This window comes from Diorhabda sublineata, chromosome 10 (assembly GCF_026230105.1).
Source record: "Diorhabda sublineata isolate icDioSubl1.1 chromosome 10, icDioSubl1.1, whole genome shotgun sequence".
NCBI classification, from domain to species: Eukaryota; Metazoa; Arthropoda; class Insecta; order Coleoptera; family Chrysomelidae; genus Diorhabda; species Diorhabda sublineata.
In genome coordinates, this window is record NC_079483.1 from 12,010,126 (window position 1) to 12,026,200 (window position 16,075).

General features: G+C 30.5%; 1 protein-coding gene across 3 annotated transcripts in view; it reads right to left on the minus strand.

Moving 5' to 3' along the window:
* The window catches only part of LOC130449535 (PHD finger protein rhinoceros), a 35,702-nt gene extending 23,719 nt beyond the window's left edge, over positions 1-11,983 (minus strand). For 2 of the 3 annotated variants that reach the window (XM_056787419.1, XM_056787417.1), the window contains exons 1-7: positions 11,868-11,983; positions 11,402-11,448; positions 9,326-9,431; positions 8,961-9,163; positions 7,914-8,105; positions 5,443-5,711; positions 3,669-3,953 (exon numbers count right to left, since the gene is read on the minus strand). In XM_056787419.1, the coding sequence (XP_056643397.1) occupies positions 3,669-3,953; positions 5,443-5,711; positions 7,914-8,105; positions 8,961-9,163; positions 9,326-9,391 (1,015 nt within the window). In that variant the 5' untranslated portion in view covers positions 9,392-9,431; positions 11,402-11,448; positions 11,868-11,983. Of the gene's footprint in view, positions 1-3,668; positions 3,954-5,442; positions 5,712-7,913; positions 8,106-8,960; positions 9,164-9,325; positions 9,432-11,401; positions 11,449-11,504 lie in introns of all 3 variants that reach the window. The other variant, XM_056787418.1, reaches the window with a different exon arrangement.
* Between the last annotated feature and the right edge of the window lie 4,092 nt (positions 11,984-16,075).

The window sequence follows — 16,075 nt, forward strand, 5'->3', positions numbered from 1 at the left end:
TCAATACTCAACAACAGCTAAACAATAATTACTGACTTACTTTTCTTAGAAATTGATAAATGTGTCCCTTACTGACTGCTTTTGACTTTTTTGACCGAAATTCTGCATAGTTCCGCTTCATAAATGCCATTAGTTTTTTTAATTTTTAATATATATATATATACATATATATATATATATATAAAGTGATGAGAAATGAATATATTTCGATCTCTTTGAAAAATAAGCAAGAAGTACTTTTTATGTAAGATTTACAATTTTTTTTATCGAAGCACCACTCTTTAAAACGATTATAACGAATTTCATATAGTTTTCTTGATTTCACTAACTTCTAGAGTGGCCCAAACAAATTCTTCTTCATCACTATCATTTATTTTTCCTGACAGTTCTAGTACTGCAGAGTTGCGTTTGTGTTTATAAATTGTAATCATATGGCATTTTAGTTAAAAATGCATTTTCTAGTAATTTCTTAATCCAGTACATATTAAATATCATTAATAATAAAATAAAATCCGCAATTGTTTGAGGCGTATTACAATCTCACAGGAAAAGGACTAAATATTTCGATGATTTGAATGTTTATGTTTGTCTTGATCACAAACCCCTGTACTATAATGACAGATGAGTGCAATAAATATTTATTGCACTAGTGTTGTCCCGCAAACTAGGCAATATATTAAGATTTGTGACCTTAGTAAATGTCTGCTAAAATTTGTATTGCAAATGCTTCAGCTACTTGTTCGAAATCACTAACCACTTTTCCGGTTTACATATTTGAAAATCTGTTTTCGGGAACTTTTAAACACCAGCCCATAAAATTCAGGTTTTCCACTTTTTACATACTTGTCCCAAAGTTTCCTTTTTAGATCTATTTCTTTAAACAAGCTTGGTGTAATCCAGAGTTTGCTGTGGTTAACTTTTATTGTCTCCAGTGGTATGAACAATTCTATTTCAACCTTTTTTTTAACATCATATGTTATTTATTGTCACTATTGGGTTGTGGAAAATTTCAGACCATTCCCAAACTGGTATTGGTCTGTAATACAATTGGTTATCCAATTATTTACTAATATTATTTCTGATTTAGATTTCTTGTTCATGTGTGGAGTAGACACGTCTCCCTTACTTAGTAGTGGAAGCACTATGATATCTCCTTCCCGGGTAGTGCTGAAGTGAAAGTAGAACCATAGTTTTGCACTATGAGGAGTGAACCAATGACCCCAAATCGTAAAAATAACATAATTTAAGCGTAAAATTCGCTCCAGTACAAAAACGGACAGATCAACTCAACAAAGAAAAGGAAAAATACACAGAATAATACACAACAGACCAAATATGAATTTGAAGGTATCAAATTAGCCATCTGGAAGTTGTTGTATAATTTAGTCTTTCATTTCAATTGCTTATATCACTTTTTTGCACACACTTCTCTGCACCTTGCTAGAGTCGTTCTATTGTGGCAAAATTGTTATTATTTCCAGTTGAAAATTATATTGCACTTTTCCTTATTCGGAATTATTATTAGGGTATTTCAAACTATATTTTGTTCATAGAGTTACTCCATATTTTCAAGATGTGTGAGCAAAGATGGAAGTTTTAGGAATCGACACCAAGTAGTATAATAAACGTTTCCAGCGTAGCTCATGAAAGAGGTAAAATCAATAAAGTTGATTTGAATAGTGAGAAAAATTATGATCCATCTACCGCGTATGCGCAAAACAAATTAGCAAATATTCTATTATTAGCAATAAGATTATAAGGTACAGATGTAACTGTGAATAGTGTCCACCCTGGTACAGTAGATACAGAAATAATCAGACATTATCCAATAGTTGGATGTCAAACGAATTTTTAAAGCCTCTGATATGGCCTTTAATTAAAAATCCTTAACAAGGAGCTCAAACTATAATAATCTTACTATAGATACGAGGGTCAAAAAATCAGTGGGAAAAATTTTAGGTCAGTGTTTAAGAATTGTTTATTTGATAGTATAGAGTATAGAGAGATAGTATAGTTAATTTCAGAACAGCGACCTTCTGCTGTCTTGGCCTTCACCATGTCAGGATTGTTGAAAAAATATATCGCTAAAGGTGGATGTGAACTTGTGGCACAGCGCATTGTCATAAAGCCCGTGGTTGAATTTTCAGGTCATTTTCTTTGCATATTGTTTCTCACATGTTCCTGTCCTTCATGTTCCACTTTGAAGAACAGACCTTTTTGGGGCAAGTCAGTTCCTCCAGTGAGAGCTCTGAACTTTTGACATAAAATTCAGATCAGCATGAAGACGTTCTTTGAGTTCCATGCAAATTAAAGTACAATTCCCTTTTCTGTTCATCAGTGAAAAGTCTTGGGACAAATTTCACGCGTTTGTGTCAAAATACTTTGTACAAACCCTTAAAGAATTTGAGCTCCTCACTATTTTTGATCTGAAGGGTGTCTCAATCATTGCTAGTCTTTAAATGATCAATTTCCACTTTTAACGACTCACCTTACTTCTTCAAAGAAACTACTAATATTATAAAGGTTACTACTAAGTTTTGATATAAACAAATAAAAACAAATATTTATAATTGGATATGCCTTTATTGTTTTTCAAAATATCCTCCATTAAGATTAATACACTTTTCCATGCGTTTGGACTAATTGTTGAAGCATTTTTCTCATTTTGATTGAGGTACCTCCAAAACACATCAACTGCTTCTACAGGTTTAGAAAAGCGTTGAGCTCACAATTTATTTTTGATCTGCGGGAATAACAAGAAATCAGTTGGTGCCAAACAAGGACTGTACAGCGGATGACCCATCAATTCGATATTTTGACTGTTCAAAAAAGTTCTGAGATTGGTTTCCCTGATTGTTTCGAATATTTCTGGCAAGCAAATGCTGGTGTACCATTCAGAATTGACTGTTCTATGTTGTCAAACGCAATTGTAAAATTATGCTGTATTCAACGCGAATAAATCTTTTTGACAGCCAAATGTTTATGCAATATTGTATGTATGCAAGTGAAAATAATGCCCAAGTATGCCTCAACCTCACGGTATGTCACATGACGATCTTGCAATATCAGTTTGCACATATTTTCTGGCACATTAGCCCATTTTCAAGAAACTTCACGAAATTCATCCTGTAATGAAGTGTGACCACGATTGTATTCGGAAAACCAGCGAAACACGGTGGCTCGAGGTGATGCTTCATACTGTTGTTGGTTTAATCCACATCGAAAATCATCGCACAAAGATGTTAGCGATTTCATTCGATCTTTTGCCCAAGAAGAATGTTTCAAGCATCTGTAAACAACTCAAATAGCACTCGTATGACAACAAGTTCTGAGTTCGTATTTATAACACATTGTAAGCTTCTTTTGCACTTTTTTACCTTTAATTAAACATAACTTAATGCTTTCTTTAGCATCCACGTTTTATGACAGGCATTGCAAATTTGATTTTACTAAAGTAGCCATAGTAGCAGACTCACGAAATGGAACAGGTTCAAACTTAAGACTATTTGTCTTAGCATATGATAGTATAAGACATACCAATTGAAATAGCAGGGTAAGTAATTTTGACTACAAAAATCGTCATATTTTTGATCATATCTAATTTGTTTATTAGACATAATTAAATGTTTATATTTAAATGTATATAATAAGAGTGAATAAATACATACCTATACTGACTTCAGGTATCCAAAGAGCACAAGAGACGTGAGCCCATTTTTGGCCAGTTCTAAGACATTTCATAGCCCCTCCTTTATTAGGACACAACACACATTCCGGCCTCTTACCGATGTTACATGTACAGCACAACCATTGACCTTCAGGAATTCGAGTGATACCATAACAGGCTTGGTGAACGCAAATATTGCAACTATCACAAAATACCATTTCGTTTCCTTCTTCTGAATCCGGTGACCGACAAACGTCACATATGACATTTTCATCGTATTCAATTCCTGAAATGTATAAGTACATATTTGAGTAAGTTTTCAATTTTCTTAATTTTCTTTTATTTAACGTACATGTGACAACTGTGGCCATTAGCATGAGTATCAATACATAATATGGAAATGTGTATGTCACGACAAATAATGCGAAGATGCGACATCAGCATAATTAAATTATTAATTCTCGTGCAAATTGTCATTGTTGTTTTTTTATCACTCATTTACACAAAGTTGTAACTATCATTTAACAAAGTTCCATTTGTCAAGTCATTGTGTAAAAAATAAAGTTTTTTAAAAGTTATTCTAAGTGTATGAAACATTTCTGAAGAAGAAATAGTTAAATTATGTTAAGGGAATCATGAGATAAAATACATTTAATTTAAGTGTAATGACGAAATATTATATTTCTACCAGAAACTAAATCACTTTATATGCTGGGTATAAAATATCTTTCTAGTTTAATTCACGTCACGTAGAGCCGAAGTAACTTGATTCCAATGATTTTGCCAGGTGTTACAGTTATGTCCGCAAATGCATCCTTTCCAAGATATATTTCAAATGGTGTGATAGATTTTTATAGAAACTTTTTGACAATTATAAGGTTGATAATAGAATGAGTTTTTTCTGTGGGGGCATATGAAGTCTCGTCTATTAGAGTCTGGTAGAAAATGAGGAAGATCTTATGGTCGTATACAAGCAGAAATAGAAAAAATTTCTAATACGCCTAATGTTTTGTGCAACATGCATTTAACAATGCTGTGAATAGACGGGGCTTGTAGGAGCAAAGTAGGTGGACAATTTGAGCAGTTGTTTTAATTTATTGTGTTTCAGCTAATTTGTGTTAATTGAATGTTACCTTTTTATTCTGCATGATTTCTTTGTAAAATTATCATCCGAATTGCATTAGTGAATCAAAAATATCCGGAAAACAGGTTGAGAGTAGTAGAATATAACATTTTTTCAAAGAAAACGATCAAATATCATTTTGCAGGATACTATTAACCTATCGATATAAGTTGATTCAAAAGAAACTGTTTTGTATTTTTCTATAAACAGACACAAGAGTGGCCTCAAAATGATGATTTTCTCGAAAACAATTAATTTTCAAGGGTGGGAAAAGGGTCCTCACGCCTCTGGAAAAAACTAGAAATCATCTATTCATGTTAGAACAAGTAGTTTATTAACCTGATAATTATCAAAAAAATTCAATAAGAATCGATCATTTGAAATTTATCAACAAAAAATCGTTTTATTTTCAAAACTTTAACACCCTGTATCTTGGAAAGGATGCATTTGTGGGCATAAGTTCCCTATCCCAATAAGCATAATTTGACCAAAGGAATTTCTCGTAGAGGGTTGGCAATCTTTAGGGATACCCAGGACAGATTTAAAATTTAAATTCAGTTCCTAGCTTATTAAACCAAAAAATTATTTGTCTTGATTGTTAAAAAAATAGTATCTGTAAAAATATTATGGTGAATAAAGTCCAACAACTTACCTAAACCTTCTTCGTTCCTGAGTATCGATTGAATTTTTTCCCAACAGCATAATTCTAGCCTCTCCATCACCCTTTCCAATTCTTCTTCGTAGACAGGTCCTAAGCCTGACGCAGCTCGTTCTGCGTTCAAGATTTTGAGCCAAGCTACATCACATTCATCTAAGTCATAAGAACATGCAGCTTCCGCTTTGGCAGGCGCTTGAGATAGGACGTGTTCATCCGTGTTAAAATTTTCATCTTTTGTAATGCGAGTATATTTAGTTTTGTGCCTGAAAAAAAAATAATTTTTATAAAGCCTATTTAAAGGTTTTATATCAACTGAGATATTTCAAATAATGGTATTCTTAAAAATCAATAATATTGTATATTAAATATTTTTTGACATGTGTTTATAGTCTAGATATAATAATGTATTTTCTAACAATGGTGTCAAACAAACCTTAGATCAAAATCGCAATCGTTTTTTTTGTTGTTATTTCACAAATAATATGAGTAAGGTTATATTAGTCAAATATGATGATGGGAAGATTGAAAAAACTAGAAATGAGATAACAAAAACATAGAGAAAAACATGAAACGCAGATATCTAGACAGAAATTTAAAATATGAAAGACATCTATCCCAATCAAATCAATGGTGTTTTTTGGCAAAGCTTAGAAAGGGTTATGTGTTTGTAGTAAGTAATGATGTAAAAAAAATATTAATCTAAGTATACTTTGTTGACTTTAAAAAAGCTTCAATTATGCCCAACAAATGGATAACCAGCGCGTGAGCCAGTAGAAAAGCACTACTGCAAGTGCAAAACAGAGTCTATGAGGAAGAAGGATTGATGTATTGTGCTGAAATCGCAGATTAATCGGTAAGCATTTTATATTATTTGTAACTTCCATTTCCCATTTGCATACAATCTAACTAAAAAAGTATAGAGCCTATCAATATGCAAATAGACAGTATGATTCTTTATAAAATTACTAATTATATGAACCAACTTGTGAAATTGTATGATTCTAAAGGTATTTTTCTTTGCATAATTAGAGAAAAAATCGTGATAATCGAAGTAAATTGTTCCAACGCCTGAAAAAATATAAATTTTCATTATTTTTCTATAAATTGATGTTCATATTCTTAGGAAATAAATTATTGTAAAATCAAAACCTTTTTGATTTTAGATAAAAATCGGAATGGCTACAATGTGCACAATTGGAAAACGAAATTCACAACCTTCAGCGGACATCACAGTGTAATGTTCTTATTTTTGGATGAAATTATGTAAAAAAATTATAGCAATAGTTCAAAATATAATTGCAAAATTTTATAAAATTATAATTATTTCTCCCCACCAAAAAAATAAGTTTTAAAAGCCTAGAATGTCTATAACTAAAAATTAAAATTTAAGCTTAGTGTAAAAAATTGTTGTATTTTAAAAATATGTAATTTATTTGATGAGTCTTGTACATATAGTAAGTGGATAGAACAAAAAAAATCAATACAACGATATTATCCTATCTGGAGGCACCTAATAAGGTAAATACAGGTTCATAAAATACAATCGTTTTGTGCCAGCTTATTCACTACATATGTAAGGTGACCATACGAGCCGGATTGGCCGGGACAGTCCCGGATTTCCACCTTGCGTTTCAGATTTTTCTGGAAGCAATATTTGTCCCGGATCCAGGTTTTTTGTCCCAGATTATCCCGAATTTTTTAAAAGGTTTTTATTTTCAATATTCAATATCTGAAAATGATATATATACGACAAGTATGTTTATATGAAACTATACGTTACGGAAAACAAAATTGCCAAATGGAAAAATAACCAAATTGCATCAATCCAAAAAAGTGGGTTGAAATAGTCTCTCACTTTAATAATCGTGAACTTCTATTTTCAAATTCACGAAAATTAGCAATTTCTTGGGAAACTTATACTGAATTAGACAAAAATACAAAAACTGCTATTAACATATTATTAGATCTGGAGTCATATAAAACAGGTCTAAAAATTAACAGTAAAAAATATGTTGCTAATTTGTTGAGAATTAATTATTAGTAACAAATTTTTCCATAAAGAGATTTGATTATTGTATTAACAAGATGTTTGCTACTTCAATATAAAGTTACCATTGACATTATTTTTGAGAAATTAGCTGAAGCAACAAAATTAACTAACTGGAAATTAATTAGAAAAAAAATTATAGAAAATTCTTGTAATATATAACAAGAGGGGATTGCATCTCCCTCCCACAAATTATAAACTAAATGAGTCCTTTTAACAAATCGGTCCTTCGAATACAAGCAACAAAAATCTTTAATAACAATCATTCAATTGTACTGACTTCTTGGAACTACTCAAAATCGGGCAATCACCTCCATATCCATTGTGGGAACAACAAAAATTATTTATCATTCATCTTCACAATTTTTATTTTATACTTAAGTATGAATCGCAAAAAACTGCAAATAGATATACTTACAATTTAAAATCTGTAAGTGGTCTAAACGAAGAAGAACAAGATGAGCTGGGTTTTATGGTGACCAATGGTTCTGGCAGACTATCGGGGTTCACAGGTACCTGTACACCTCTTTCCCATTCCTGTTTCCATTGATCTACTATCACCCAATATTCACTGGAAGCTAATTGCTCGGAATCAGGAAGCTTCATAGCGCTGTAAAAAAATTTAATTTTAGCCAAGAATTTGTATTGAAATATGTCATGTTTGTTTAACATATTTATTTACCAGCTAAATAAATAGTTACTGTTGTGATGATTTAGCAATACTCAATTCATTATGGCATATTTTCAGCATTCAATTATGGATAAGTAACCCATTATCATCAGGGTTGGAATATTTTAAATAAATACATGAACAACTTGAAGGATAATAGTTGTCCCTGCAAACCACTACAACCACTAATTTCAAGGAAATTTCGTATTTCGGAAACTCCTTTTAACTAAATAAAATGGAAATGCATGACACTGCTTAATGCCCGATATTTTCTTCAATTGCACTCTTATATGTGTAGAAAATTATTTATACTCTGTTTTGAAGCAAACAATTAATTTTAATATCTATACCTATAGTATCTACTAATATCAGTGGACTTTTTGTTAGTAATGTGTTGCTTACAAAGCTCGAATTAATCCATTTATAATATAAATCACTGGAAATTGTAGAAAAATAAACTAAAGAAAAATAAGGAAAAAAGATACTTTACACAAAAACTAGGGAAAAAGTAACTTTTTATTTGGTACTCTAATTGTTTAATCTTATTCTGATTGGAAAGTTGCCATGAGCCGTATCCTGCTCTTTGTAAGATTGTATGTTTTGGTGGACTCCACTCTACACCACTCTCTAGAGAGAGGTAGTCCTTATTGTTAAGTTTAGCTTGGAGTTAGTTATTTATTGCTTTTATGTTATGTTTTAGAATACATTCCATGTACTAAAATATAACAACTATCTAATAAAGATAATATAATAAATTCTAGTAGGTAGGTAGGCAGGCGAGTAAAATGTAATTACCTGATCAGATCTTTACGGAATAATTCTGCTGGTGCTTCGGTTGTAGTACGGTTATAGATACTCTTCAACTCATTTGTACGAGGTGGCTGCCAAGCCACATTAGTTGCCCCTCCAGTCCCACTGGCATTACCACTTGTAGCAGCTGAATTGATTGTCGATGCTGCTGCCAAGGAGGTCGTTTCTTCTTCTTCCGCCGCCGTGCGCTAAGAAATAGAATAAAATGTATTTGTTTATAGAATATCCTAGAAATGGGGATCAAAAATTTGTTTTTATTTTCTTTTAAATCAATAACAAAGTAAAAGATGAAAATTGAATTTTGTTTCGATGCAAAAACAAATATGAATTCTTGAATAAACTAAACTTACTTTCCGCCTTTTATTAGGAATTGAGCCATCTTCAGAACGATTAGGCCTTTTAACTCTCTGTGACATTGCACTTAATTGGTGCACAGGCTTATTTCCTCTGTGCAGCCTAAAACATATTAAAAATATAGTTTGTTCTTTGGAATTTTTTTCTATTAAATTGTTGCTTTTTCTTTTAATATCATTTAATTTATTAACCTGTATTAAGTTTGAATCAAAATATTCAAATCGTAGCTAATTCTTAATGGGACTTCAATCACAAATATTAATTATTGCATTCACCAATTTATTTCGAATATACTTCTCTGAGTTATAATAATAATAATATGGCAATGAATAACCAAAGAAAAGGTTACAAGACGCAGAATTTGAAAACTATATTTTGTGGACAAATTTCTCCCCACTGTAGAGAGAGTTGGTGATACCTGTCATACAGCTGGTGTACAGGTTCATTGTGTTATTAGCCCAACAATTCATTATGATAAGTACACTTAGAAAGTTGAAAAAATTATTAATGTTAATCCAAGCAAAAGTTATTATTAATTCAATTTTTGTATTATTTCCATAATCATATTTTGTTAGACTTTATTTAAATGTAAAAATTGAGTAGACAGATTTTTTAAAAAGGCTTAGAAATACAAAAGTAACAGTAATTTTCATGTTTACTAAATTCCATCCATATAGCTTAAACAGAACCCATTTTTCCACATCTTTGTTCACTAGAAATCCAAAGAATGAAGAAATAAATAGACAAAGATATAAAAATGTCTAAACTAGTGTCATTGTGTAAATGAGAAATCACCTATATCTGATTACGGACATGGGACAAAAAGATGTGTTATTGTAATTTTTGTGGAAGAATAGGAACAAAGAGCTCATTACATCATACACAAATTACAAAATTGGGTTCTAACTTTAATCTCACAAGTAACTCCAGATGTATTAAATAATAATGTTCACCTAGGTCTAAAGTGTGTTTCTATTTACTTATTTACTATTTTTTTAGTGTGATTTGCTTCAATATTGGACAATATTGAGCAATTTATTAAGGAAAAGAATCAAGGTCATTTTAGTTATTAAGATGAGTAACTTGAATAAATAAACAATAAAAAGTTGGTAAAACAAGATACTAAAGTGACAAAAGTTTTTGGTTGATAAATAAACTATAAATATATGGATGTTTATGGTTATCATCTATATTTTTTGACATTTTGTTTGACTAAATTTCCACTACAATTTACTTTTTTAAACACACAGGATTCATGCATTGCATCACTTACTCTCTTTTACTAAATGTTTATGACTATGATAAATTTAGTTTTTTACTATAAAGATGTTACAAAAATCTTTGAAGTAAAGGGGCAATTATGCTCCTAATTCATCCATTTTCTCTAGAATTAGTTAAAAATTAGTTATACAAATATCTTAGAAACTCCAAATGATTTGACTCAATCTATCCTTAAAAGAATTATATCACATAATACATAATACTTTGAAAATAAACATATCTTTGGTAAATGAAATACCCAAGTTTTTTGCAGAATTCAGTTGATTAAAATTGTGTCAAATATATAGATAATGCTATTATTGTATTTTTATTCTGGTTATTCAACATTACTGAAACATGGAACTGTATTACATCTTCAAGATTAATTTTGGAAGAAAATATTCCTTTGTTTAAGGTCTGAACAAGTCTAAATTAACCTGTCTTTATTCATAACATAAATGTATTAATAATGATATGGTCAACATAAAATCATAGGAATTAAATTTTTAAGATGTTTTCTCAGACTGACATCAAGAAATAACAGTAGAGTTTGAGGTAAAGCCTCTTATGTTGATATACATTTGATATGCAGTAAGAAAGAAAAAATTTTATCTAGGTTTTGACGTAAAGTTTCAATATTATTATTTAGCATATTACCCAGAATCTAAACCAAAATAAAAGAGAAAATGTCCAACAACAATATAGTTTTGAATGAATAATTACCATTGTTTACATGTTTTATGTTGTAAACAAAGTAACATTCTGTTTTAGAGAATAGAGTTTGATAAACTTTAAATAAAAAATGGACTTACTACATAGCTATCCAATACCTGAATATGAAGAATAGTCATAATTAGGTCTGCAACAAAAAAATACAGTCAGATTTTTTTTCTTCCTCGAGCATATTGGTTATACTTCATATACTACTGATTTCTACTTATATATATAAGTATTGGAGACGTTGATGAGCATTCACAGCAATTAAAAGTAAAAGAATAAAATTTTCATCATTGCCTGTGGCTATACTTATAGGGGATGATTTCAACATTCCAAAAGTTTATATTTGTATCCAATAACATGCAAAGAAAGTAAATTCCATGTTAACTCAACGGAAAAATGCAATATTCCCAGGAAAATCGTTGAAATTTCTAGTGACAAACAGCAGAGGTGTCTCCCATGTCTAGATTGTAAACATTTCACTTTAAAGCGTTCACTTGCACGCACAATATTTTGCACTTTCCTAATTTATAATTTTTAAATAAAAATTCATTTGTTTACCATTTCAAAGGAATTTTTCATGCTTTCAAATTGATTTTCTTTTCAAAGAATTTTCATTAAATCGACTCCATTAGACTCCATTTGGTAAGCCTAACAACATTGACAATATAGAGGGCGCCACATTCATTAGTCGACACAGCAGCGAACTATCAATAAACATTGCCAAGTTTTTAAAAGAATCCTTGATCTAGAGATTTATGGAATAGTTTTCTGAAAGAACTAAATTGAATTCACGATATTTGGGATATCTATATATACATTATTAGACATGTATTGACAAAACTGTTCAACTATACAATCTCCTTGAAAATATATTTCAAAAATTTACCAGATTAAGAATATCATTTGGTTTGGATACTTGGAAAAATAATTGAATTTTTATATCAAGAAAACCTTTTATAGACAATAAAATTCAAGAATTAATAGATATTTATATTATTCTGTAGTATACTTAATGAAACTGTGAACAAAGTAAGAAATAGTTTTGATGTGTAAATCATTTCAATATCTATACATTTTTTTAAATCAGCTGACAACATTGTTTCCGTCCTTCTTTCTTTATCATTTCGTAATTTTTGCCCTGTTTTGGAAATTCAATCGATAAATTCATTCTAGACTGAAACTTTCATGTGTTAAAGTATTAAAAAGATATCTCGCCTCTAAATTTGTTGTTTTTATTCCAGTGACTTAATTGAAAGTGTATAAATTGATATCATAGTCCTATCTCTTTTTAAGTTTTACCAACATGTCTTAATTTTCAGCTGTCCTATGGGTTATAAGTCAAAAGTAGGTAACTATAATATCATTTGAAATGTTTCACAATAATCACTACATTTATTAATATATTGAGTTATATGTAGAAATGATTTGGCGCGATTATATACAATATGAAAATATGCTTTATATAGGGGCCACGTTGTAAATATTCGTGATTTCATGTAAAATAGTTATTTAATGTAAAATAACAAAGTTGTTTCCTATGTTTATTTTTAATGAACATAACCTTGACTTTGGAGACATTCAATGTTTGTGATTCTTCTATTATTTTTATAAAATCAATACATTCTGGAATCAGCTTCAATTCGCTTACGCCCACTTTTAATGAAATAATAATAATAATAAAATATAATTAAAGTATATTTTATAGTGAAATGTGATGAGTAAAACATATGTTGAGGTAATAAACAATAAACAAATTTATTATTAGCATCCTAACTCTTAATTCTAAATTCTTATACATGTTTCACATATCTATTAATATAATAAAATATCGAAAATAAAGAAAATGTATCCAGATCAAAAATCGAGACTAAGATCTTTTGTATTCATATAATGACATTTATTATGTTTGTTTATATAACAGAACTTCCCGGGTAGTTCTGAGTAAAGTAACGAGCAATTAGTGTACTCGTTGTTTTTGTATAGCGCAACGTATAACGTCATGTATAAACAGTTTCAAACATAGATAAATTTCAAAAATGTTTTAACTGGAAACCTTGGAACATACATGCGTTTATGTGCCACTATGGAAACTTTTTATTTTATAAGCTTAGGGTGGCACTACTCTGCAAAATTTGAGACGTATGGTACTTATAACTTTAAATATAATGTAATAGACATTAATACATTAATTTATGGTCTTTACTGATATTGCCTATGGATTTGTTTATTAAAATGTTCAAACCGTCTAAATTGATTTATCACAAAAGTATATATATCCATTATACATTTTCATTTTTCTGAAAAATTTGAGATCATACTCAATTATAAGAACTATTTTTAGAAAAAAGTCATAGTTATAGTCAATAGTGAGTCATTTTAAGAATAACGTTATCTAAAATATGTGAAAATAGTAAGTAAAGGGAAGGTAATAAAATAGTAAAAACGTGTAATGAAATGAATGGGCCAATTAGGGAGTCTAGGTGGAGAAGTGGAAGGTGGATAAAACAAATTCAATCGAGAAGTCAGGCACATGATAAAAAACGTATATATGCATTTTAAATAAGCATATGACAGAGTTAATTGAGCGAAAAATGGGAACTATGTGTATGACTTGCGAGGACATTTAGGACCTAAAGTTATGAACCATTAAAAATGTGAGAAAATAGTGAATTAAAAAACTACATTATAAAATTGGAGATTTATAAAACTTGAAGAAATTAAAGTGATTTAAGAATTAATGATTGGAAGGATATTAGATTGAATTGGTTTCTAAACAAAACAGAAATATTATGTGCAGCAAAGTTATTGGACAATCCTGTTAGAATAGGTGGTCCCGATCTAGCCTGTAGATAAATGGTCTAACCATAGAAATGAATCATTATTCTTCGAGCGTAAATACAATGTTATTAGGGTATTATTAGGCATTTTTAGTCGAAATTCTTTTACACTGTGGAGGACAGTTAAGCTGATTCACGAATGTCCATTATAATAGTTACCATTGCTCCTAGATTACTTATTGTGTCCATGAAGTGGCGAGTATACAATGAAATTAGAAATTTGAACAATACAATTAAGCGAATATGGGGAGTGATTAAGGACCATTTGCACCTATTAACACATAAGCCATACTTTTTTAAGCCGGCATAATTATTTGAGGGAGGCTTATCTTGTTGAAGATTGCAGCAATCTATAAATCAGTTGGCCTTAGTAAACCTTTCTTCTTCTTTATCTCTAGTGCCAATTGTCGAAAACAGAACTAAAATTTGAATATTTAGCTCAATTGTCTTACATTATTTTTTATGTAGCCTAAATCTTTTAATAAATGCTAAATCATATATTTCTTCGAATGTGTTCCAATATGTAACTGTCTAGGAAATCTATAATGGATAATTTCCAATATATCGAGAACATCCTCCAAGATATCTTCAAAATCCATTTTTATATATCAAAAACAATATCGTGCGTCATAAAATGAGGTTAGGAGACAGCGAAGCCAAATTTAAGCCTCTACTATTGATGGTTTAAAATAAACATGGCTTAAAATAGTAAAAGCGTAGCTCAACTGGTGGCTATGGAGGGAAGAGGTGAGTAGAACCATATCGGTGTATCGAAAAGTGTCTGTTGAAAGGAAGCAAATTAAGATGGCGCTATAGCAGCAAGTGGAAGCATTCTAAAAAGAGCGCCACAAATTCTTTTTTGAGTCATAACTATTCCAAAGAAACTATTAATATAAAACTTCACTCGAAAATTGTACATAAAATATATAACTGCTAAATTCACATAATTTCCACTTGCTACACTATCGCTATTTTGGCGAGTCTGATGTTTACAACTGGACACTTTTTCAACTAATCCCCCATAAAAACGGTTCTCCTTACTTCTATACTGGTGGCACAAATGAATTTTTGACATAAGCGTGGCTTATTGCAAAGCCGAGTTTGTTTTGTCGGTGCAAATGGCGCTAACTCAAATTTTTGACGTTGTTTTGGTCACTAATCCCAATTGTTGGACTTCCAAACGTTGCGGCATTCTGGCCACCTTACTAGTCATTTCAATTTATGTGTGTGTGAGATTATAAAACTTCTTTAAATTTTGTCTACTTTAGTAATTTTCGCCTACAGTTTTTCAAAAGAGTTGAGGGCACATTTTGATCGAATATGACTGTTTAAGGTACCGGAATTTTTGATTACAGTATCTGTATTCATCAAAACAAAGGATTTCTATTAATCACCTTTGAAACAATTTCGAAAATAAATATTTTGTATTCCACCGTTCTTCAAAGGGGAAAACAACTATTTTCCTGGCTAATGCTTCGACGAATATTGAATTAAAATCCTTCTGAAGAGCGTGATGTCAATCAACCTTTTTGCCGATATCAATATACCGCCATTGCAACGAGAGGGTGTAACTACTGACTAGTTTCGACGTTATTACGTCTCATCAGAGCTGTTTAACACCCCTCGTTCGGGCTTGAGACCCGAACTGAAGACAACGTCAAAGAGCGAGTACATGTAGTTAAACATTTCCCAATGAACGCTAAGTGGAGCCATCCTCACTTCCAACGAAGTGCTTTCACAATTTCTGAAAAATAGTGGTTTCTAAAATCCAAATAACAAAGTTTTTAGTTTGGTTGACTGGTGAGCACAAAATCGGTAGCCCTCGTTGGAGTTTATTTAAATTTAATTGGATAAAGGAGATAACTTGTTTCTAGTAATTAATTAATTTTATTAATATCAAAAATAAGGATTTAAAAATAAAACGGCTAA